Source organism: Ovis aries, chromosome 20, assembly GCF_016772045.2.
Source record: "Ovis aries strain OAR_USU_Benz2616 breed Rambouillet chromosome 20, ARS-UI_Ramb_v3.0, whole genome shotgun sequence".
NCBI classification, from domain to species: domain Eukaryota; kingdom Metazoa; phylum Chordata; class Mammalia; order Artiodactyla; family Bovidae; genus Ovis; species Ovis aries.
In genome coordinates this window covers 30,640,665-30,666,357 of record NC_056073.1, presented here as the reverse complement: position 1 = coordinate 30,666,357, position 25,693 = coordinate 30,640,665, and the positions used below count along the sequence as shown (strand labels likewise).

Sequence of the window (25,693 nt, the reverse complement as noted above, 5' to 3'; positions counted from 1 at the left end):
GGTGGTAGTGGTCTAAGAACTCAGGCTCTCAGAGCTGATATATGTCCCTCCTTTTGGTTGTAGATCCTCTGTGATGCTGAATATACGATAAATTATTGTAGCAGAGGCTGCTAGAGTAGTTACCAGTCTGTTTCTTTTTCTTATTGGATATACAATTGTCTTTTTTCCTTTGGGATGCTATCACAAAAATAGCATAGAGTAGGTTGCTTAAGCAAACAAAAAATTTATTTTTCACATTCTGGAGGGCTGCAAAGTCCAAGATCAAGGCATCAGCTGTTCAGTATGACTGTGTCTTCACATGGTGGAAGGGGCCAGGGAGTCTTCAGAGTTCTTTTTCATAAAGACACTAATCCCATTCACAAGGGCTCCAACTAATCACCTCCTAAGACCCCACCTCCAAATACCATCACATCGGGGATTAGGTTTCAACATATGAATTTTAGGAGGACAGAAACATTCAGTCTAAACTACATTTCCTAGCCTCCTTTGTGATTACTTTTGGCCCTGTGGGCTGAGATCTGGACAATCAATGTAAACAAAATTGTAACCAGCCATTTTGCAACTTTGAAACTTAACCCAGGAAAACCTCTCATGGAGGGTTCCTCTTTTTTCCCTCTGCCTTTATATCTGTCAAATGCAGAGGACTCCATAGTCCTCGACTCCAGAGTCACTCAATAGTCTCTCAGCGACCATGTGAAGACCAACCAGAAAATCTGCATTAGACGTTGCCTGAGAGAAAAGCAAACATTTGTTGAGATGAAAAACTGAGATTTATGGGTTTTATTTTTTTGTTTATGGTTTTTTATGGATGTTATAAATCAATTAGTATCACTAATACAATAGAGTTTCACTGTCACTTGCTTATCAATGTCCCACATTTTAGTGCTTAGCTCTAGATAGCATAATTATATCTACATTATATAATACACGAAGTGATAATGTAATGGGGAAGTCATTAGCACACAAATGCTACACATATGACATAAAATTCACAAATTTTTCCAAAATTCTAAAAATTGTTACCTCACTAACAATGTATAATTATTTTGTAAACTAATTTATGATTCTTACTGCACTTCACTTCCTCACCTTGTATCCTGTAGCCAAGCTGGGCAGAAATAAAGAAACGTCAACTAGAGAGCACATGCAGTGATGCATATTGGCCACCAGGGGACGGAAAAGCCTAAAGATTATCAACAGAAAAGGCCTAAGAAGGGACTAGAGCCCAGGAGAGAAAGGAGGGAGGAGAGGGAGAAAGAAAGGGGCCGGCGAGCAGGGAGGAAGGGATGGGAGGCTAAAGAGGCAGCAGAGGAAGGCTGGAAGGAGGAAAGAAAGCTAAAAAAAAGGTAGGAGAGACAAGTTATTGAAGGGAAGAAATTATTTTCTCAACAGCAGCTTTTGACATTTGTCAGGGACCTTTATATTTTATAAAGTGTTATAGATACTGTTACATTTTCTCCTCACACAACAATGCAGATAGATAATGTGTCCTACTTACATTTTTAAAGATTCTTTTCAAGTACAGTTAATTGATGATGTTATATTAGTATCAAGAGTATAGAAAAATAATTCATAAATATATATATACTTTTTCAGTTTCTTTTCTATTATATGTTATTACAAGATATCAAATATAGTTCCCTGAGCTACACAGTAAGTTTTTGTTGTTTATCTGTTTTTTATGGAGTAGTATGTATATGTTAATACCCATGTATTATTTTATTTCAACCTGAAATATTGAGAATCAAGAAAATAGAATGCGTTATACATGACGAAATGAAGAGAAACATGCAGGAGTGGGGAATCAAAGAGTATTGAACTTTTACTATATTTTAGTTTTATTCATCTATTTCTGTACAGGTAATGCTGCAAAACCTGTCTCAGAAGAGTCCTCATGTCAATCCTCAGACACAGACAAAAGGGTAAGATAGCAGTACTCAAAACTCAACAAAAGTCTGCCCTCAGGGACTTGGCATGTTACAGAGAGGGAGAGAGAAAATAGGTAAGTAGCATGGAATATGTCAGATAGTGATCTAAATATTATGGAGAAAAATTAAGCACAGAAAAGAGAGAAAGAGAGACAGGGAGGAGGGAGTGGTCAGGTAAGGTTTTGAGCAGCCTCTTCATCTGTAAAATGGGGCCAGGAGCCCCCACCTCCCAAGGTTCAAGGAACAAATGTGTTATTATAGGCCTTAGCGAGTGCTGAGCAAATGTAAACAGCTTCCCTGCCCTCACTCTATCTGTGCCTTGAATGACCTTGACGTTTATACCAGGCCCCCCTTCCATGTATAACCCATCTTTCTCATAAGCCCCAGGCCTGCCTCTCCATCTGAGGATGTTTCCGTCTAAAATGACGCACAGGCACCTCCGACACAAGAAATACTGGGCTGCCATCGTCACCTGCTCAGCTTTTCCTTCTGGCTGTTTTGTCCCAGCAGGACTATTGCCCACTGCTGCTGCTGCTGCTAAGTCACTTCAGTCGTGTCCAACTCTGTGCGACCCCATAGACGGCAGCCCACCAGGCTCCCCTGTCCCTGGGATTCTCCAGGCAAGAACACTGGAGTGGGTTGCCATTTCCTTCTCCAATGCAGGAAAGTGAAAAGTGAAAGTGAAGTCTCTCAGTCGTGTCTGACTCTTAGCGACCCCATGGACTGCAGCCCACCAGGCTCCTCCGTCCATGGGGTTTCCAAGGTAAGAGTACTGGAGTGGGGTGTCATTGCCTTCTCTGACTATTGCCCACCCCAGTCACCAAACCATGACCTTGGAATAAGCCCAAAATCTCTCTCTACCCTACTTCCAGCAGATGCCATTTCTATGCAGAGCTGAGCCTACAGCCTTTGCAGGATATGATAAAAATGTGTGGTCCCTTTATTATTTATTAAAGTGGGGAAAGTGCTTTTAAAAATACTGAAATAGAAAGGTTTTCTCTTGAATCCTCCATAGCCTGTCTTTCCTTCAACTCATCATAGTGACTTTTATTTGCTAGTTGATACTTTGTAAGTAAAGAAAGATCAGACTTTTAATCTTAACATGGATTTTACTGGACTCGACAATGTGCAATTTCAGTTTTAAACAAATATCAGCGCATTTAACTCCCAAGTAAAATCACTAAAATTATGTTACAAGGAAGAACAAAATCTGACTACATGTTGGATTGGTTTCTTTTACTTTAACCTTTTCTTCTCATTGCTTTTGTTCACTAAAAGGATGATGTCTATACATCATCTGCCTGTCTCAGGGATCCCTGCCTCTATGCCTGGAAGTTAAAACAAAGTGCCTTTGTTCAGGAAAATATGCTGATCCTGTCCACCTGTAGATGGTTGCAAGAAAGAAAAAATGAAAACATCCCCTCCCTGAGGCTGGCCATTCATTCCAGGACATATTTGTGAGATTAATGGCCTTTTTCATTTACTTCCTCACCTCCTCAACCTCTCTATTCTATTACAGAAACAGGCATCCAGGTCCCAATAAGGTAGTTATTTTGAGATACTAGCCGGCTATCTGAGAAAATAGCCAGCTTTCCCAATACAGCTGCCGTTCCTTGTCTCAACATCTCATCTTTATTGGTGTTGATTGGTTGATTGGTTTTGAGAGTTTATTGGTTTATTGGTGTTGCATGGTGAGCAGAGAAAGCTTGGCGTCAGTAACAATTACACCACTTAGACCCAGGAAGAGTTACACCATTTGTATCTCATAGCATGTACATACATTTCACTCTTACCAGAACAGTGGAGACTATGCACAAAACTAACTCCATTGCCATTATTTCTCTTCTTCACTTATATACCTTCTAGGACACATTCTGTGACTTAGTGGTAAATCAGGAAGAATGAGAGGAAAAGGAAGGATGTGTTGCCCTATCTTTTCCTGACTTTCTATGTCATCATTTTCAGCATAAGTGGCACTCAGTCGTGTCCGACTCTTTGTGACCCCACGGACTTCAGCCACCAGGCTCCTCTGTCCATGGAATTCTCCAGGCAAGAATAATGGAGTGGGTTGCAATTTCCTTCTCCATTTTCAGCATAAGTGGTTGGCAAATACAAGGAAGTAACACATGAAGGGTACGATAGGACTGTGTTTCTTAGGACTTCATTAGCTTCTTTTCGCATGGGAAGCAAAGTTTGGTTCAAAAGGGAGGCATGGCCCCTAGGGCCTGTCAGCATCCCATTTTCTCAGTTGTATGTACAACTTGCTGACCTCATACTCACTCTCAGTCTCGCTGAACTCCCCCACATTGTGGCCTCCCTGGAATTTTGTGTTCATAGGGCATCATAAATAACTCGAATGGAGCTGCCAAAACAGTGGTCACACTTACTGTTCACATACCCCTCCTCATGACCTTGTTCAGGTGGCCCACTGGACTTCACTTAAACTATATAAAGATAAAATTATTAAAAACTTCAAGATGGCAACAGCAGAGTCTTAAACCAAGAGTGGCACCCTACTGAGTATGGATCCCGTGCCCCTGCACAGGTGACTCACCTCTGAAGTCACCCTGTTGGGACCACTATGGGAAGGGCAAAAGGAACTCCATCTTGAGGCCTGTCAGCCATCTTAAGGCAGGATGTGAACTGGGCCTGAACTTTGCCCAAGAATGAGGAAACCACTGTTAAAGAAAAGCCAGGTCTCCTTGGAGACCTCCCTCCCCACAGATGGCAAGCATGTCAAAAAACAAGATTGGAGTTAAGGTCAGGCTGCCCCAGTTAGACTAACAATGAAGATATCCCCCTTGAGATTTTCCTCACCTATCTCCACCAGTGGAAGAGGCTCCCTCCCCTCCTACTGTGCCACTGAGTATGGTGGGAGCAACTGCGCCAGCATTATACCCACTCCTCCCCGGTGTAGAAGAGGGGGAAAGGGAGAGCCAACTGTTCAGAGGCAGCTGATGTCTACAAAGGAGCCATGAGAGAGACATTTTGCAGGTGCCTCTCAGGGAGGTCCAAGCGGCACCGTAGATGGGGCTGGTGGAGCACATCCAACCTGGCCCCACTACCGTTTACTACAGACTGTCTCCAGCGCAGATCTCTTGAACTGGCAAAGGCACACCCCTCCCTATTCTGAGAAGCCGCAAGGCACAATTCACCTAATAGAGACTATTTTAGGACCCACCATCTGGTGTGGGATGACAGAGCCCAGCTTCTCCTCACCCCCTTCAGTATTTACCTGCTTGGACTTGACAGATGGTTTCTTTTGTATAAGAGTGGCTCCAATTAGCCCAAAGATTTCTGCTTTCGAATGGGAGAACCCTGGGATGGGTCAAAAGACCCAGATGACTTGGACTCAGCTGCCACAAGGATCCAAACATTCTCCTACAATATTTTGGGAAGTCCTGACAACAGAGCTCCTCTCCTTCCCATCAGATGCTAAGTGCCAGATCCTGCAATATGTGGGTGACCTACTTCTGATGGCAGAGACTCGTACTCAATGCTGGGAAGGAACTAAGACTCTCCTGGGCCTGCTAGAACAGGCCGGATATAAGGTATCATGGAAAAAGGCCTAAATCTGCCAGACTGAGGTAAAGTGCCTAGGATTTGTTATAAAGGAGGGGAGGCATGCCTTGAGCTTAGAACAGAAACAAGTGATCAATCAGATACGCCAGCCTACTATCAAAAGGCAAGTGAGAGAATTTTGGGGAGCTGTGGGGTTCTGCTGGATTTGGATACCTGGCTTTTCACAGACAGCTAAACCCTGGTATGCCGCCACTAAAGACCCCAGGAATGCCTCTCTAATTTGGGGTCCAGAACAAAATCACACTTTTGAACTATTAAAGAGAGCCGTAAAGGCTCCCACACTAGGCCTCCCTGATTTAACCAAACCTTCACTTTGTAAGTCCATGAGAAAGAGCAAGTAGCACGGGAGTGCTGACACAAGCGATAGGTAGCGACCTGTGGCTTATTTATCCAAAAGGTTGGATCCTGTAGCCTCTGGGTGGCCCCCATGTCTGAGAGCAGTGGCAGCCGCCACCACTTTAATGAGAGAGGCTGACAAACTATGGGACAGGCATTATAATAAGAGCGCCACACGCCATCGTCACTCTCCTGATGGGGTCTGGGGCAAGGTGGCGTTCCACCTCTCAGATGCTGCATTCCCAAGGACTTTTATACGAAAATCCCCACCTTAAGGGTGGAACCCTGTCAGGCTTTAAACCCAGCAACTTAGTTACTCGTGAGCCAAGACACTCCCCGCCATAGCTGTGAGGAGATGTTAGAGGAAGTCTCTTCTAGCCGACCAGACCTCAGAGACATCCCCTTAAGTCAACCAGACTTACTACACAGACAGGACCGCCTACTTGGAACAAGGACACAAGAAAACTGGATACGCGGTAACAACAGACGCAGTAGCCGAAGCAGGCCGACTCCCCCTCATACTGGTCGGCTCAACAAGCAGAGCTCCGGGCGCTCATAGGGGGCCCTGAAATTGGCTAAAGGTAAGAAGGTAAATATATACACTGACTCACGGTATGCCTTTGCTACCATACATGTACACGGGGCCATATATAAAGAAAGGGGGCTATTGACTGCAACTGGCAAAGAGATAAAAAATAAAGAGGAAATTTTGTTACTGGTGGAAGCAGTGTGGAAACCTGCTGAAGTGGCAGTAATGCACGGTAACGGCCACCAGAGGGCAGACACACCACAGGCGAAAGGGAACTCGCTGATCGAGGAGCAAAACAAGCAGCTGCCCAGGACGATATAGCAACCAAACTTACGGTGACGCCTGTGGTGTCTAGCCTACTAACTGCCCAAGCGGCCCCAGTCTATGACAAAGAAGAAACCACCTAGGTGCAAACTGAACAAGGAACAGTGCTGGAGGACGGATGATGGGAGCTCCCGGATGGGAGATTCTTCATCCCCTCTAGGCTGGCATTTCAACTAGTTACGGACTCCCATCAGTCCACCCATTTAGAAAAGCCAAAAACTTGTGAAATTTTAGCCCCTTTGTTGTCATACCATGTCTAACAGCCTTGCCGATGCAAGCTGATGATGGATAACCTGTGCCAGGAATAACCCGGCTCCAAGGAGATAGCCCCTCCCGAAATACAATTAAAGGGGACCACACCATTTGAACACCTGGACTTCACTGAGGTAAAGCCATGCTGAGGATACAAATATTTACTGGTGATGGTATGTACCTTTATATCCCACCCGGACTGAGAAAGCAAAGGAAGTGGCCCGAGCCATGCTGAGAGACATTATTGCTAGGTTTGGGTTCCCTCTGAGTATAGGATCACATAATAGGCCCCCATTTGTGGCTGTTACTTCAATTGGTTTGCAAAGCAATGATTATCAAATGGAAACTACATGCAGCATATAGACCACAAAGTTCAGGAATGGTTGAGAAAATAAACCGGACCATCAAAGTAACTTTGGCAAAATGGATGCAAGAGACTGGGACCCCCTAGATGGATATGCTGCCACTAGGGTTAATGAAGATCAGAATGACACCCCCTCCCCCAACCTGGGGTATTCCCCCTATAAGACAATGTTCGAGAGGCCTCCCTCTCTTATTTGGGAATTAAAAGGCAATCTATTACAGAAAGGAGGGATGGAGGTGTCGCAGCAATGGAACAATTGGGAAAGGTGATCCATGACCTCACCCCTTATGTTCAAAAAAGAATTCCATTTTCTCTAGACACTGCTGTACACCCACACTCACCAGGAAATTTAGTATGAGTAAAGGATTGGAAGCAACAGACTCTGTCCCCCACCTGGAAAGGGCCATACACAATTGTACTAACCACTTCCTCTGCAGTTAAAGTTTGCAGATATTACTCCCTAGATTCACCACACCCGGCTCAAGACAGCAGCAGAGGAAAAGGGACATTGGACTACCCATTCCAACCCAGAGGAGCCACTGAAGACCAGACCTGTCTTCCATTGGCAACCACAGATTCAGGATGGAGCTGCTGAGAATAATTCTGCTGTTCCTGACTGGCATGATGACCGTACCGGGATTGCAAACAGGATACTGTGTTCCTGTCCTGGGCCCACTCATATGCAAACTTCCATAATACTTCTAACTGCTAGGTTTGTGGAGCCATGCCTTTGTCAGAGATGGATGGACTTCCTTGCTGGGTGTCTCCCGCATGCAGAGGGGACTTTTTAGCTCCCTCTGCTCATATTTGAGACAGCATTGAGAGGCATTTGCTTGTTTGGTAACTCACAACCTGCCACTTCTTACTTGGCATAACCTGGACTTTAACCAAATTGATCACGGCCATGGAGTAACATTTGAGGTAAATGCAAGCCTTACAAAAGTGGCCAAAGCCTATACTTTTTACTTAAAAAATAAAAAGAATGAGAATTCAATGGCCAGTAAGAAGGGCCAATCCATCAGGTAATTTGAACAATTTTACCAGATATGGGATGAATATTTTTGGGTGACCCCAGAAAAAAATCAACCAATTGTCCCTGCCCCTATCTGTTGGGAACAAAGGGAACAAAAAGCTGGATTTGCTGACCATTCCATGGATCAAAAAAAAATTGAAATATGTGGGATATTTGTCCTCTGAGAAATGTGAACAATATTAGAGGCCACTTATCACCCGGATTTACCAGCCCACTGGCCTGGCTCAGACTGGAAGTACAACCCTGGGATTAGATGGCACCCCTAACGGCACCCACAAAGGCATCCACCTTTGTGGATCAGACCTATGGCCATGGCTTCCAGTCAGTTGGGTAGGCCGCCTTACATTATGGTTTGCCTTTGCTCATGGACGTGTTAAGCCACACTTGCGACAAGCCCCAGTAAATTTGCCTTACTTACATGCGCGTTGGGTAAGGTCTGTGTTTCAATGCTATATCATCTATCAGTTCAATTCAGTCGCTCATTCATGTCCATCTCTTTGTGACCCCATGGACTGCAGCACACCAGGCCTCCCTGTCCATCACCAACTCTCAGAGCTTACTCAAACTCATGTCCATCAAGTAGGTGATGCCATCCAACCATCTCATCCTCTGTCGTCCCCTGCTCCCTCCTTCAATCTTTCCCAGCAACAAGGTATTTTCAAATGAGTCAGTTCTTTGTATCAGGTGGCCAAAGTATTGTAGTTTCAGCTTCAGCATTAGTCCTTCCAATTAATATTCAGGACTGATTTCCTTTAGGATGGACTGGTTGGATCTCCTTGCTGTCCAACAGACTCTCAAGAGTCTTCTCCAATACCACAGCTCAAAAGCATCAATTCTTCAGTGCTCAGCTTTCTTTATAGTCCAACTCTCACATCCATACATGACTACTGGAAAAAAACAAAGCTTTGACTAGATGGACCTTTCTTGGCAAAGTAGTTACTCTGCTTTTTAATATGCTGTTTAGGTTGGTCATATCTTTTCTTCCAAGGAGCAAGCATCTTTTATTTTCATGGCTGCAGTCACCATCTGCAGTGATTTTGGAGCCCCCCAAAATAAAAGTCTTTCACTGTTTTCATTGTTTCCCCATCTATTTGCCATGAAGTGATGGGACCAGATGTCATGATCTTAGTTTTCTGAATGTTGAGTTTTAAGCCAACTCTTTTCACTCTCCTCTTTCACTTTCATTAAGAGACTCTTAAGTTCTCTTTTGCTTTCTATCATGGGGGGGAGGGGTGTCATCTGCATATCTGAGGTTATTAATATTTCTCCCAGAAAACTTGACCCCAACTTGTGCTTCATTCAGTCCAGCATTTCTCATGATGTACTCTGCATATGTTAAATAAGCTGGGTGACAATATACAGCCTTGATGTACTCCTTTCCTGATTTGGAACCAGTCTATTGTTCATGTCCAATTCTAACTGTTGCTTCTTGATGTGGCAAACAGATTTCTCAGGAAGCAGGTCAGGTGGTCTCGTATTCCCATCTCTTTAGGAATTTTCCAGAGTTTGTTGTGATCCACACAATCAAAGGCTTTAGCATAATCAATAAAGCAGAAATAGATGTTTTTCTGGAACTCTCTTGCTTTTTCAATGATCCAGTGGATGTTGGCAATTTGATCTCTGGTTCCTCTGCCTTTTCTAAATCCAGCTTGAACATCAGAAGGTACACTGTTCTCATACTGTTGAAGCCTGACTTGGAGAATTTTGAGCATTACTTTGTGTGAGATGAGTGCAATTGTGCACTAGTTTGAACATTCTTTGGCATTGCCTTTCTTTGGAATTGGAATGAAAACTGACCTTTTCCAGTCCTGTGGCCACTGCTGAGTTTTCCAAATTTGCTGGCGTATTGAGTAGCACTTTAACAGCATCATCTGTTAGGATTTGAAATAGCTCAACTGTAATTCCATCACCTCCATTAGCTTTGTTCATAGTGATGCTTCCTGAGGCCCACTTGATTTTACACTTCAAGATATCTATCTCAGGTGAGTGATCACACCATCGTGATTATCTGGGTCGTGAAGATCTTTTTTGTGCAGTTCTGTGTATTCTTGCCACCTCTTCTTAATATCTTCTGTTTCTGTTAGATCCATACCATTTTTGTCCTTTACTGAGCCCATCTTTGCATTAAATGTTCCATTGGTATCTCTAGTTTTCTTGAAGAGATCTCTAGTCTTTCCCACTCTATTGTTTTCCTCTATTTCTTTGCATTGATCACTGAGGAAGGTTTTCTTATCTCTCCTTGCTACTCTTTGGAACTCTGCATTCAAATGAGCATATTTTTCCTTTTCTCCTTTGCCTTTCACTTCTCTTGGAGTAGAAAAAAAATTCCTTTCATGTTATTCTTTAATAAACTCTGTTTGGGCAAGGAAAGGACCCACTGGGCTTGAGCCAAGGAACTATGCATTTGTGTGACACTTCTCAGCTGGGTGGAGCTTACTTTCCTGCTCTCATTGCCCGACTCACCAGCCTGCACAAAAGCCAACTGGCCCCCTAATCAGTCAGCCTGAGCTGAGGTCAGGGTCAGGGTCAGCACGTGCAGCCTCTGCAACAGGGCAGGCCTGCTGCACAGCTAAACCGGTTCAGAAGTCAGGCTTTGCAGTAGACAGAGCAGGGTTCACTCTGGCATTGCTGCTTCTGGCTGAGTGACTTTGCTCCATTATTCAACTTCTTTCATCCTCAATTGTTTCAGAAAATTGAGGTTTGGTGCAAGGACAGAGGAGCCTGACATGCTGCTGTCCATGGGGTCACAAAGAGTCGGACATGACTTAGCAACTGAACAACAAAGCAGAGATAGGAGGAAAGGATGGAGAAGAGAGAGACTTGAGATGGAAGCATTTTGAAAGGAGACTTTTAATGATGGGATGTAAAGGGTGCTGCCCACAGCAAGAAGTCATATCAGAAATGAGCCAGCAACCCTGCCCTCCACCTTCTCCACCACTTCCTTTTCTCTCCAGGCCCTGCCTCTCCAGTCTATTCCAGTACATTTCTTTCCTGTACCTCGGGGTCACCTGCCTTTGTACCACCAGGAGCTGCTTTCATTTTCTGTTTGTGTAATGATCCCTTCAGTAGAAGATCTTTTAGCCAGATGCAAAAGCAACATTACCAATTCCTATCTCCAAATAACTGGGACCCAGTGTCTCTTCCCCGCTAGAAGTCCTCCAGATCAGATTCCCAGAATAAAACAGGAGTAGCATGGGGCCAGGGAAAGATCACTAGGCTAAAAATCTGAAACCCAGTTATGTTATGACTTTGGATACATCCATTAAAGCATCTTAGCCAAGACTGTCTGCTGCAAAAGGATAAGGAGAAAGGGAGGGGAACTAAATGAGATCTGTGATATTATGAATTCTGAGAAAGCCTAGGCTCTAAAACGGTTGCATTGATAAGGGTAATGAAGTGCCAGAACCTCTCTCCTGACTTATAAAATGTTTTGAAGGTTCTTAGGAAGGAGATTTAGGAGGGAGACGCTATAAGGATCAAAGACTTTCATGGGTGAGGTGACATTTGAAGACACAAACAAATGACCCTGGTGTGCTGCAGTCCGTGGGATCACAAAGAGTCAGACACGTCTTAGCGACTGAACAACAACAAAGTCCCAAACCAGTCACAGTCCTGGCACAGTCCAGAACGGCAATTGAAGAGAGCTTAATGGGACCATTTGCAAAGGTCAGGGAAGAGACAGCAGCAAGAAACGGTGACATACTCTGAGGCCAGTGCAGGAACATCACTAGTGGGTCTGAAGGAGCAAAGGGAGAGTATTTTCCAAGGAGTATCTGTAGCCACAGTAGTCTCCCAGCAGAGCTGTGACTCTAGAGCAGGGAGGCAGCCACTGTCACCTGCTGCCCAGTTGGGACTGAGACCCTGGAGTCTCTGTTATCCCCTTTGGATTTTGCTGTCGTCCCCTCTGGGCAGGTCCCCTCCAGAAACCAGACTGCAAAGACTGCTGAATCTGCCCTCAGAGCTCAGCAGACTGGGAAAAAGTAAGGAGTAGATTGGGGTTGGGGGAGAGTGAGAGAAGTTCAAATAAAGATTAACCGCCCAGACAACTCTTCAAGGATTTGCCATCTAGAAGGATAGCTCAATGTTAATCGATGACCACAGTGTTGAGTTGATTGGAGTGAGAGCTAATAGAGCCATAGCTAATATTTACCGAGCCTTCTGTGCCAGGCACTGCACCAAGGCTTCACACACACACCTGAGTTCCATCGTCACAGCCTTCCTGCAAAGCCATCACTACAGTTCAATGTGTTTTGTAGAGGAAGCTTAGAGAAATAAATAACACACCCAGGTTCACACAGCCAGCAAAACAAGTGGATTCAAACATGAATTCAGATGGCATAACCCTAGAAATACTTGCCCTTTTAGCCAAAATGCTGTGCTCCTAGGTCAAGAACACATTTACTACCCACATCTGGGTATCATCTGGGTTTGTGGGCCTTAAAAGCTGACTCAGCCAGAGAGAGGCTCAGATTTGGAAAGGACTTTTGCAGAGCATTTATCCCACTGAAGTTTACTGAGGGTATTAATACTTGGTGACTCATTTGATCTGTGTCTTTCCCAGGTTCTAACTGCTCTAGAACATCATTTTTATAATTTTACCCACTTTGCCTGCACGCCGTGAAAGTTGTCTCCTGATTTTAATAAGAAAATCGCACATTCTCTGACTCCACCCCTACCTGACCTTTCTTCCTAGCACTAGCTCCTGTCCCTGTTGTCCTTTCATCATCTTACAAATCCCTATAGGACTAAAGAAGTGAAAAATGTTTATCAGATACATACTGCATTGAGCTTTCTTTTTCGTTCTGTTTTAACATAAAATTATTTGCCTCCAGCTTGTTCTTCATTCCCAGGTCCCCCAGCCATGTCACTGCCCTATATCCAGTGACCCATGAAATATGGTCAACAAGCCGGCTGAGCTCAAAGGCCTCATGGCAGGTGATATGCGTTCCCAGTAGGCAGTGCTGTGGCGAAACTGACCAACTCAGGTGTGTGCAGGCTGATCTCTAGACTTCGCTTCTCTCCCTGAAAACATCGATATCTTACATCATAAATGTAGAGGAAAGGGGTTCACAGTCCAGAGTTCATCTCCATCATAGACAGTGTCACCATCGGGGCAGGGGCACTGTGACCAGACACATCTACCTGGAGTACTTGGGGTGCCCTGCCAAGGGCAGATCCAGCCCGTGAGTACTCCCCAGCCTCTGCCTGAGCTCCCGCCTGAGAGACCAGGCAGTGGACAATCTTGCCTGGAGCCTGGGTCCAGCCTAGTGTCTGAATCGCAAAGTGATTCAAAGACTGAGTCACCCTGAGGAGCAGAGAAATGTGAGTGCATGAGAATTGGCGGTGGGGAGACAGCCAGCAGGTGTGAGCCGCAGGATTCTGGAAGGCCCAGGCCCTCTGACTCCTCTCTCTACTCCTCTGCTCCTGCCTCCATGCTCAGCACAGGTCTGGCCCACAGCAAACAGTGCTCTCTGTTTAGAAACTCAAGCCAGCTTCCTTGCCTCCCAGGCCAGCTCCCTTCTGCCTGCTGCCTTGCTTGGATTCTCTGTTTCTCCCATTAAAACTCCAGGTAGAAAACTATATTCATTCATTCTGCAAAATGGTTGCTGAGAGTCTCCTGTGTTTAAAGCTCCCTGATTTAACAAACTGTAATGCAAGGTATTTTACCTAGTGATCCTACCAATATAGAGAGATGAAAACACTTTAAGAGTTATGGACAAAAATAAAGCAGGGACTCAGATGTATCTGTTCTCCCAGACTCCTGAGGGAGAGGTGTGACCCATCTTAAGCCTGGTCCAGTGTCCTTCCTTCATTCCTACCTGTCTCTTCCTCTTCTCGCTCTTACTGGTAGGGAAGCAGCTCATTTGGCAGGGAGCAACCCTTGGGGTGACTGACTTTGCAGCTGAGGTATGAAGGACAGTGAACTTCCTGGTTCCCTCTCCCCGCAAGTGAGGCAGGAGCCCATGGACATCCAACAGCAACAGAAGCAGTCCTGTCAGGTCATGAGCTTGGACAAGGATGGGACCCATCTGCACTGCAAAGGGCAGGCCTGTAGCTCTCCCACTGGGAGATGCCAAGCCAGAGTCCCTGAGCACTCACCATTTGCCCAAGGCTGGGACTTCCGTGAAGCCACCGCTGCTGGGCAGAAGGATGCAGGTGAGGATGGTTTTTAAAGGGACAGAGGGTGGTACACGTGTGTAGTTCTCTTTCTTTTAGCCCCTTTGCAAATGGTCTGAATTATTTCTGGAAGTCCTCTTGGTCTGTTTTTTTTTTTCCTTTTTTTTTGCTCTTGGTTTTTTTTAAAAGCACTACTTTGCATTATTTCTTAGGAAATTATTTGTTTAACAAATATTTGCTGCCTCTGTGTAAACCATCCCTGACTGCTTTGTGCTCAACACTAGGGGAAAGAAAGAATGGCCAAGAAAATTTGTGAAAGACTTTCACTGGTTAAAAAAGATGACTGGGTGTCTCTTCTAAGGAATACTAACCCTGTCTGGTAGTTCTCACCTTAGGGATCTCTGATTCCATAGGACTAAGCCATTGCTTATTTTTCTAGATCATTTACAACTTTGTAGAGACAGATCGTAATTTATAGAACACTGAGAGTAATACAAATTGTTCCTGTCCTTAGTGACGCAAATGACTTCTCTCTGATAGAGAATATAAGATTTTGCAAATCAAATCCTCATTTAAACCACTTTTAACATTTTTACTGGTTTTCTTATTAAATAATAAGTTAAATAAATTATTTGCACAGTCTTTTTTTATGTTTACCTTTAAAAAAATTATCCTTTATTAGGACATACAGAGTATTCATTGTAAAGCCATTACCAGTACAAAATAGCTAGGAAATGATACAAAACAGTCCACAATCTAGGGTTAAATTTTATGGAGAAAGGACAAATCTATACAAATAAGGAAGTAGGTTTCTGTGAGAAGTAATGAGTCGTCAGACAAAACACCATGATGCTTTAGTCTCAGGAAAAATTGCCAGAATCTATTTTGTCAATAAAAATTCTACTGTATCAGGAAGGGTAACAACAACTGATTGTTCATTGTTTCTTTAACCCTCACAACAATGACATTCATCAGATACTGGGAGGAAATTTGCTTATGGCATTGGCCTTAGGCTGTTATATTTATGTCCAGTTATGACTATGTTCTGGCTTGTATGGGTAGTTTTTATTTTATTAATTTAACTTTTCCTGCACATAAAACGTGTCACTGAATTTGCAAAACCTCTTTGGAAAGGCTCTCTAGTTACATGGACTCCTTTTGCTGATAGAGAAATAAAAGGTTTACACTCTCTTTTTTTTTTTTTTTTTGACTCAGTGGTATTTATTGGGCTTCCTGGTGACTCAGTGGTAAAGAACCTACCTGCCAATGCAGGAGATGCAGGTGCCATCCATGGATGGGGAAGATCCTCTGGAGGAGGAAATGACAACCCACTCCAGTATTTTTGCCTAGGCAGTCCCATGGACAGAGGAGCCTGGTAGGCTACAGCCCATCAGGTCTCAAAAGAGTCAGACATGACTTAGCGACTAGACAACATCTAAATAAATAGCATGGCCTGGGTGCTAAGGGATATTTAAAAGAAACACATGCATAAAAGTTCACATAGATAGCCAAGTTCTCTTCTCGCAGCTTGCTTGTTCATCTGATGGTACTGATAGCACAGGTAATATTATTGAACTCTCCCCATTATAGTGGAGACATAGGGACACAGGATGCTTGGCTGAAATTACAAGTAGAGTCTGCAGTGGAGGTGGGACTAGTACTCAGGGCTTCTAATTCCCAGCATCATCCACTTCCCTACCAAAAATATACTTCTATTAACAATTGCAAGTAAAGTCAGGGGCTCCCACATTCCTCCCACATTCAGGGTGATTTTACTGGAAGGCATCTATTCTCACGATCTGAGGAAAAGGGGACAATTTCCACCCCTTCCTCCAGACCCCAGTTTAAGTTCCATATTTCAGGAGTGATTTGAACCTCCTTGATTTAACACTTAAAGAATCTGCCTGAGGTGCAGGAGACCTGGGTTCAATCTCTGGGTTGGGAAGATCCCCTGGAAAAGGGAACTACCCACTCCAGTATTCTTGCCTGGAGAATTCCATGGTTAGAGGAGCCTGGCGAGCTATAGTCCTTGGAGTTGCAAAGACACAGACATGACTGAGCAACTAACACACACACACACACACACACACACACACACACACACACACACACACACACACACACACACACCCAGAGCCTTTACACTTACTTGTTGTCATTCCATGCTGACTCTTAGAGTATCTGGGTTTCCCAGCCATCCTGTGGGAGAGAATGGGGCAGAGCTGGAGTCACTCATTCTCCCAGCCAGGCCCCTCTGCTGCTGGTCTGGCCCAGGCATCTCGGGGAGTCCTGCAGCATCCTCTGTGTGCCCCAGCACCCTCAGGCCTTGGCCCTTTCCTGCTTTTTGCTGCAGGAATAATGCTCAGCACCTCCAGTTCAGCCACTGTCTTCCTGAAGGACTTTCCTTGGGTAACAGCTCAGACCTCGCTCCTGCTTCTTCTGGGACTTCTTCTGCTGACTGCTCTTGGTTTCATCTGGAAACTTCGCCGAGAGAAAGATCGAGAATGCTGGATCAAAGGTAAAGGAATCAGAAGACTGAGGCAGTGAGGTCCAAAGAAGACTACGGAAAAGGGATTGGACAGAGGGGAAAGGGGAGGACCAGGACTAAGAGGGCGAAGGGGATTTGAAGTTGAGGTTTTTATATTCAGTCTTTCCTCCCTCAATACCAGCACTCCCACCTCTTTAATTCCCCGATCCTGGGACCCTGACTGTGCCTTGGCTTTTCTGGTTGGGGGACAGCTCACTGGACTCACCGCACACATGATGCAGCAAAGGGCCTCCCACAGACCCTTTCCATGTAAACCTGGCCCTTCTCCTATGAACGGTACTGATTCATTTCTTGTCCTTTTGCAGAGCAACTCCAAACAGAGCTCCGTAAGTTCCGTACTTCCTCCTCCTACGTGTATGATTTGAGACCCTCTCACGTATCATTGATCTCATGAAGTTTCTTTCTTCTACTTCAGGCTGGAGAAAAGCCCAGAAAGTGGATGGTGAGTAAATTGGAATTTTTGTTTTTCATCTAAGGCTCTATCTGTTTTATTTAATAAGTGCCTTTCTCCTTATTCTTTCCTCTGAAGCCTTGCTCATTCTTGCACCATCTGGACTTAAGCCTATAACCCCGATAGCTCTGTTGATATGTCATGGATGCCCCAAAGGTTTTTCAAACCTGTGGCCAACACTGAACTCCATTCTCTTTGCTGTCAATGTGCCCTTTCTCCTCCCCTCCCCTCACCATCCAATGCTACCACCACCCACCCAAGGGGGCTCCTTTCTCTCCTTCCCTCAGGGCAAGTCCTTTTACTGCTTAGCCCAGGACCCCTTCTCAGGCATAGAATACCTCCCCCAATCTTTCTTTCTTCTTTTGTCACAGATCCCTGGGAGTAGATTATCAAGACCCTTCTCTCAACAGCAAGCTGTTCTGTTCCCTCAAGAGCTACTGCTGCCCTTTTCCTTTTAAGACTTTTTGTTTAAATGAATATTAGGAAACAGACAAAAAATTTTAAAAAACAACCAGCATAAACAAGACCTTGCCTGTGAAAAGTTTTCCATAGTTTAGAGCTTCAAAGTAAACTTGCTAAGATAGAAATCTGATTACATTCCTCTTAAGCCCCAAACCATCTGTGGTTCCCCATTGCCTTCTGCCATCTTACTGGGGTGGATATTTGTAAATTCTAAAAGGATTTTCAAATTCCTAAAAAAAATTGTCTTAATGTCAATTTTTGTCAAAACTAACACAACCTGCTTAATATCCTTTTTTTTTTTCTGTTAATCAATTATTGTGTGAATGGTTCTAGCTTCCAGGCTAACTGCTGTGTTCATAATTGCATTAGTGACAAAGGAACTGTCTAAAAGACAGATTTTAACTTTCATTGCTGCATTTTTTAATTGGCTCCCTCAGGACTTTGAAGATTTATTTTCAGAGGAAATTAATTTGTGTCTAATCGAGGTTTTTACATAACTCAATTGAAGAAACACTACATTAAAAGGTAAAGTCCAATCTGCAGTTTCTATCCCTGCAATGCAGTCAGCCTTAATGGTCCAGTCCAATTTCTGTTCCATCCCTGGACACTCCCTGACACGCGCCACCTCACACTGGACTGACCACACCACCAGCAGTGCCCCACATGTATCATTCATTTTCCCACTTCTGTGCCCATTTCCTCTGTCTGCTCATCACATCTGTTGACCCTGTTTGTTCTACTCATTCAGACAAACTGGGATAAGCTCCTTAACCTCTTTGAAGTTCTACTTTTCCCACCTAGAAATTGATTTAATTGCATCTACTACTTTGAGCAGATGTTAGGAAATGAGATAAAGGTGAGGACACCCAGTTCATTGGTAGCATGTATCTAAGTTCAGTGAACATTAGCTTTGACCCTTCATCACCACATCCTTTTTCCACACCTCTAATGGTGATGCAACCCTGCACCTCAGAGAAAAAAGAGAAGGGAGGGGGGCAAACTTCCTGCCCCACCATGTGCACCTGCCCTTTCTGATCTCTAGGCTCCGACTTCAACAGAGCAGGCATCTTTTTCCCTATCTGAGGCTACTCCTTCATTCTTGTCCTGGATCACTCACTCTCCAGGTTCCCTCATGGATTCTCTATTCATTTCATTCATTCATTCATCAGCTCAACAAAGATCCACAACACTGTTAACTATGTTACTAGTAACTAATAACTAAGTTACTCTTCTAAGTGCCCTAGGTACAGAAATGAACACAACAGAAATATCCCATTCACAAAGAATCTAACTTCTAGTGGAAGAAGACAGAAAAAAAAATGAAATAGTATAATATACAGTTTGGCATATGATAATTAGTGCTCAGGAGATAACAGAATATTGCATTGGAAGGTGCAGTTTAAAATAAGGTGGTGAATTGGACACCTGTAACAAAATATTGTACATCAACTATACTTCAATTTAAAAAATTATAAAATAGAGTGATGGTGAAGTAGAGGAGTAAGCCGCAGGAATAGCTGAGGGAAAAGCATTCTAAGTAGAGAGAATCACAGTGCCAAAGCCCAGAGTCAGAAACACACTAGTTTGCTTGAAGAGTAGCAAAGGGGCCAGTGTTGCTAGAAGGCAGGGAGTGATCAGGAGAATCAGAGCGGGTAGAATCAGAGGAGTTTGAAGGGCCAGATCACACAGCCTTGAAAGTCATCCATGCTGGCTTTGGCTTTGCTTCTGAGAAAGGAGCCACCGATGGGTTTTGAGCAGAAGGGGAGCTGAACCTGACTTATGTTTTGAGAAGTTACTTTAGATGCTACACTGAGACTGACTTGGTGGCACTAGAGGTAAAGAATGCACCTGCCAATACAGGAGACATAAGAGACGCAGGTTCAATCCCTGGGTCAGGAAGATCCCTGGAGGAGGACATGGCAACCCACACCAGAATTTTGGCTTGGAGAATCCCATGGACAGAGAAGCCTGTCAGGCTATGGTCCATAGGATTGCAGAGAGCTGGACACAACTGGACAAGCTGGGAGCTACCGTAGACATCAAGGGGAGAGATGAGGATGGTTTTTACTAAGGGGGAGTGCTAGAAGTGGTGAGAGGGGCCTCAGTGCTGGATTTATTTTTAAAACAGAGTAAAAATATCCTTGTTGATAGTGTACTGCAAAAGTAAAAGAGTGGATCAAGGATGACTCCACGGTTTTTAGGCCTCAGTTCAGTTCAATTCAGTCGCTCAGTCGTGTCTGACTCTTTGTGACCCCATGAATCGCAGCACGCCAGGCCTCCCTGTCCATCACTAACTCCCAGAGTTCACTCAGACTCGTGTCCATTGACTCAGTGATGCCACCCAGCCATCTCATCCTCTGTCGTCCCCTTCTCCTCCTGCCCCCAATGCCTCCCAGCATCAGAGTCTTTTCCAATGAGTCAGCTCTTCGCATGAGGTGGCCAAAGTACTGGAGTTTCAGCTTCAGCATCAGTCCTCCAAAGAAATCCCAGGGCTGATCTCCTTCAAGAAACTATAAAAATGGAATTGCCATTTTTCTGCAATGGGGAAGCCAAAGAAAACCAGGTAGTCAGGGCAAGGGAGGGGGTAGCACAGAGTCAGAATGTTGAAGGGGGTGTTAGTGATCCAAGTGAAGATGCAGAGTATGCAATTGGATAATCAGGTGTGTAGTCCATACAGGAGGTCAGGGCTAGAAATATAAGCTATCCTTTCTTCTCCTCTGTATCTTTTTCTTTCTTCTTCTTCTTTTTTTTTTGTGACCTTTCATAACTTAAAATGCCTTTTTTAGATTAAAAATGTTATTAATTGGAGTGTAATATAGTTACAATTAGACTTCCCTGGTGGCTCAGATGGTAAAGCGTCTGCTTACAATGCGGGAGACCTGGGTTCAATCCCTGGGTTGGGAAGATCTCCTGGAGAAGGAAATGGCAACCCATTCCAGTATTCTTGCCTGGAAAATCCCATGGATGGTGGAACCTGGTAGGCTATAGTCAGACACGACTGAGCAACTTCACTTCACTCAAACTATGGTGGAAGTAATGAAGTTAATTGTGACCTCACTCATAGTCATAATATTGTGTTAGTTTCAAGTGTTCAGCACGGTAATTCAGCATTTTTGCAGGTGTTAGTCTATGTCCTCCCCCAGATAAATTAAGTAGCAAGTGTTAGTCTGATGTGCATCCTACAGATGTAGAAATGGAGACTGAATAGTTAATTAAACTGGCTTTGGGTTTCATGGTTAATGAGTTGCGGCCAATAACACATTGGGATCAAGGCAAGAGCTGTGAGCTAATAGTGGATACAGCGCCCAGAGCACACGGGCAGCTCCCCCAGGTAAGGGTACAAAAATAGATAAATAAATAAGTGTGTGGGACTCCCTAATCACAGCAAAAGGTGGCATATTAACTATGAAAAAGACATGTTTCCTGTGGAGACTAGCTAAATAAGAGACAGATTTCCAGGCAGCAGCAGCAGCCGCCGCAGCCATCCTTACTCCATGCAGGGCAGTCTATGGAGGTCATGGAAAAGATGCAGGAGATGGGGTCAGGTGCCTAACTGTGCAAATGACTAACACATGATCACAGTGAAGGAAGGAGTGAATCCCTCAGAGTTCTGTCCTTTGTCCAGGACCATGTCCCCTGTGATGGCAGCCTTCTCATGTTTGCATAAGCTGGTGCCTTTCAGCTACTGAAGCACAAAGCCGTCCAGTATGGGGAATGCGGAGACATGAGTAAAGAGCTCCCGGTAGAGTTGGAATCCATGCTTAGGAACCAAGAAGGGGAAACAGAAGAGTACATTTTATCTGGCCTCTTTCCTCCTAGACATTTTCTCTTTTAGGAACATGAGAGAAGAAGCCTAGACAAGCTCTGGAGATGAGTGATGAGGGTGCGAAGGAGGGAAGGAAAGGCAACCAGAGCAGAGAAAGGGCCAAGAAATGTACGGCTCTTGCCAGGGAGCACTCACCTCTCTTTTTTCTATTGCAGATTGGAAAAAAGCTCGGTCCTATGCTGGTGAGTGACTGTCTAATTCTTACTGTCTCAGGCCCAGGACTCCATAAAAGAAGAACTTAGTGGTCTTTCTCCATCTTCCAGCTCCAAATAGTGGCCTGGCTGGGCAGGCAATGAATGGAGACTCAGGGAAGATACAAGTAACATCAAGATCAAATACTACCAAGTTTCATTTCAGCACCTGCACCTTTTTCCTTTCCAGAAGTTTATACCTTTTTTTTTCCTTCATAAAGGGCTCCTCATCTACTTTCTCTCTTGAGTTTCTCTACTACTCATGGCAACCCACTCCAGTAATCTTGCCTGGAGAAGTCCATGGACAGAGGAGTCTGGCAGGCTACAGTCCATGGAGTTGCAAAGAGTCAGGCATGACTGAGCAACTATCACTCAATATCTTCAGCATCATGGACCTGAGGGTACAACTAGAAAGGTTTCATCCAAATGACATTCAGTCTCTAGTGGGTTCTGTGCATCTTAGAGGAGATGTGGCAACTCTGTCCACCTAGCTTCTCTCCCCTCGGGGCATCTCATTAGGTAAACACAACAACAGCGTATTACTCCATCTCTTCAGTGTTCAGGACAAATCAAATGGGGATGTGGGAGCTTTGCTAGATTTTGACCTAGGGCCTCACTCTACTCTACATTGAGCCAGCAAATGGCAGAAAAAGGAATGCAAATATTGTGTAAAGGTTCTCTTATTGGTGAGGCCTGGAAGCAGCCGACTCTTCTGCTGGATACCCAAGAGGGACTGGAAAATGTCATCTCGCTATGTACCCAGGAGGAAAAGGAACCAATGTTTGATGAACCCATAAAAGTTTCTTCCATATGACTCTTCTAACCTGTGAGATTCAGGGACAGTCTATTAAAGATGGGTATTCATTTGCTCAGATGTTTTACACAGTTGGCCAAAAATCTCTGGCCAGATAATTCTCCATGAAATGTCCTGGGGTTTCAGGTTGGTAGAGAGGTGTGGCTAGAGGCTATCCAAGGACCTTCCCCAGCCCTTTATTCTGCCAACATTATTGAGCACCAATTGTGAGGCAGAGTCTGACAATGCTAGACAGTAAGAACACAAAGATGAAGAAATATAGTCTTTACTTTTGGGGGTTCTGGTCTTGTAGAGGAGAGAAATATGAAATAAACAGTAATAGTGCAGTGACATGAGAGGGGGTTGTACAAAATGCTGTGGGGGATGAGAGGATGGGGGGGTGGTGGTTGTGATTAGCCACCCCTGCTCCCAGGGACCCAGAACCTCTGGATTATCTCCTCCTTGTAAGTCTCTGAACTCTCCTAATAGCTCTTTGAAATATGATCTTAAGGACATCTGGGGGAGATGCTTATCACTCCAGCTCTTTTGTGGAGGAAGGAAGGCAACTTCACGGATTAGGAATGGCTTCTTTTCTCCCCACTTCCCAGTCACTGAGGGCCCTGGGATACTGGAGTTGACAGGACATCTGTTCTCTCTCACTCTTTCCACAGCTCATGTGACTCTGGATCCAAATACTGCCTTCTTTGAACTCTTTTTGTCTGAAGATCACCGAAGTGTGAAGCGGAGAAACCTGTGGCAGAATCTTCCTGAAAAACCTGAGAGGTTTTCTTTTGACCCTTGTGTGCTGGGCCGTGGGTCCTTCTCTTCGGGGAGACATTACTGGGAGGTGGAAGTGGGCGACAGGACTTACTGGGAGCTGGGGGTTTGCGAGGAAAACGTGGATAGGGCTTGGGGGATTGCAGAGTCACCTCAGAATGGATTCTGGGCTATGGAACTCTACGCTAATAAGTACCAGGCCCTCACCTCCCCTCGGACTGCTCTCCCACTGAGTGAGCCCCCCAGCCGGGTGGGGGTCTTCTTGGACTATGAAGCTGGGCATGTCTCCTTCTATAGTGTGGCTGATGGGTCCCACATCTACACTTTCCCCCAGGCCTCCTTCTCTGGGCCTCTTCGGCCTTTCTTCTGCCTCTGGTTCTACCATCCAACCCCTCTGACCATCTGCCACTGAACCCTTCTGTTCCCATCCTTTCTCTCAGTTGAACATACAAGGATGAACCCATCATTGGGACTGAGAAGTCACATTTATGGGGACAATGCCCCCAAGGCTCCAGCTGAGCCAGCAGTAAAGGCTGAGCCCCTCTGACCTTTTCTGCAGATAAAGACTGGCGACAGTTTATAATTCTCCAGAGCTGAGTGGTACAGAGGCCAAAAAGGACAATGTAACCCCAGAGAATGTTGTCAAGAAAGTCTGGTGTTGCCATCCTAGCTGGAAACTGAAAAAGGAACCCCTAGAGAAACCAGAGACCAGATACCGATGGAAAGACTACCTGAGTGGAGTGTGATCTCTGGTCTTGAACTCCTTGTCTTTAATGCCTGCCTAATAGAACAGCTGGAAGCTGAATCTGGATGGTGCTTGGCTGTTTTCACCCTCTTTTCATACAAAGACTTTATTTCATTTTGACCCATGTACAACCTGGGGAGAGACTAAATAAAGTTCACAGAGAAAAGTCACTTCTCCAGATCACTCTGTTGGTCTGGGACTTGATGGCACCTTCAACATTCTTACATCTAATGCCAATCATAGTGCCTCTAAGAGTCCAATCATTCCTTATAAAGCAATTGCAATGACCTGTTCAATGACACTTTTCACCCCAGATCCAAGATTTACTTTTCCAGTTTGTGAATTTGTTTACTGCTCCTTTCCCTAATTATCTTCCTACCTTTAGACTATTTTACATCATCAACAGTTAAGTACATATTAATTTTTCTTCTATGCTTATATAAACACACACACAGAGTTTTTCTAGGGAAAATTGGGCTTTGTTATATAATTGTCCCATGACATGCTTCTCTTACTTAATGCCAAGTCTTGGTGGCTCAGATGGTAAAGCATCTGCCTGCCGTGCAGGAGACCTGGGGTTCAATTTCCAGCTTGGGAAGATCCCTTGGAGAATGGAATAGCAATCCACTCCAGTATTCTTGCCTGGAGAATCCCCATGGACAGAGGAGCCTGGCGGGCTACAGTCCATGGGGTCACAAAGAGTCAGACAGGACTGAATGACTAACACAAATCTTAAATACTAATCTTTCATTATTTGCAATCAAGATAGTTTTGTTTTTTCCCTATTACAAATAATGCTACTATAAATATCCCTAAATCAATAAAAGTATGTTAAATCAATGAATCCTTTCCTGCTCCATTTCATATGTATTTCTCTCTCAAGACTTTATGTAAAGGTCTGGATAGCAAGTAGATCTGGAGCCTATTTCTCTGGAAACTGTAAAGTTAAGAGGACAAAATGCTGTGCTTAGAAACCCCTTCTCTGAAGTTCAGCATCTATGCTGAAACTCAAGGCTGCTTCTCTGTGTCAGAGTAGTTTGGACCCCCCAGATAAGAGGGCACTATTTCATTCTTACTGATACAATTTCCAGCAGGAAAGCTTTTTGATAGATGATGAATTTTAAAAATGAAATTTCCCAGTGAGTCAGGAAGCAGGAAGTACTCTGAGAAAGTGGTTGATATGCCCCTTTGCAGTTGTTTTATGACCTTGGGAGAAACACTACTTCTTATTAACTGTTTTCCCAGCCTGATGACTTGGAGGGCAGATTTTTAAGTCCTTTGGACTCTCTTATCTATAAGAATGGACTCATTGTACTACTCCCCCAAACTGAGTTTGAATACTAAGAAGCAGGGACCTTTTGCCTCATTGCAAATAAGATAGCAAGAAGGGTCACCACCAGATCTACTGGAACCATCTGAGAAAATTTGTCAAAAG

General features: G+C 44.4%; 1 protein-coding gene across 6 annotated transcripts; it reads left to right on the top strand.

Moving 5' to 3' along the window:
• The first annotated feature begins 1,279 nt into the window (after positions 1-1,279).
• On the top strand, positions 1,280-25,098 carry LOC101103517 (butyrophilin subfamily 1 member A1-like). Of its 6 annotated transcripts, XM_060403384.1 has the most exons (8): positions 13,470-13,670; positions 14,302-14,504; positions 16,819-16,983; positions 17,319-17,339; positions 17,429-17,455; positions 21,908-21,934; positions 23,408-23,519; positions 24,073-25,098. In XM_060403384.1, coding segments are annotated over exons 1-8 (561 nt in total). In that variant the 5' UTR covers positions 13,470-13,668; the 3' UTR covers positions 24,077-25,098. The 6 variants fall into 6 exon arrangements, with proteins under 6 accessions (XP_060259365.1, XP_060259367.1, XP_042093116.1 ...); XM_060403382.1 differs by lacking the exons at positions 13,470-13,670; positions 14,302-14,504 and adding exons at positions 1,280-1,346; positions 1,861-1,922 and having other exon boundaries at positions 23,408-25,098; XM_042237182.2 differs by having other exon boundaries at positions 23,408-25,098.
• Positions 25,099-25,693: the final 595 nt, after the last annotated feature.

What these genes read in the sequence shown, in the direction of transcription:
- LOC101103517 (XM_027959063.3), top strand. Translation starts at nt 14,258, where the DNA reads ATGAAGGACAGTGAACTTCCTGGTTCCCTCTCCCCGCAAGTGAGGCAG. An exon ending in GCAACTCCAAACAGAGCTCC is followed by an intron (nt 17,340 to 17,428) that starts GTAAGTTCCGTA and finishes CTTCTACTTCAG; the next exon opens with GCTGGAGAAAAGCCCAGAAA. An exon ending in AAAAGCCCAGAAAGTGGATG is followed by an intron (nt 17,456 to 21,907) that starts GTGAGTAAATTG and finishes TTTCTATTGCAG; the next exon opens with ATTGGAAAAAAGCTCGGTCC.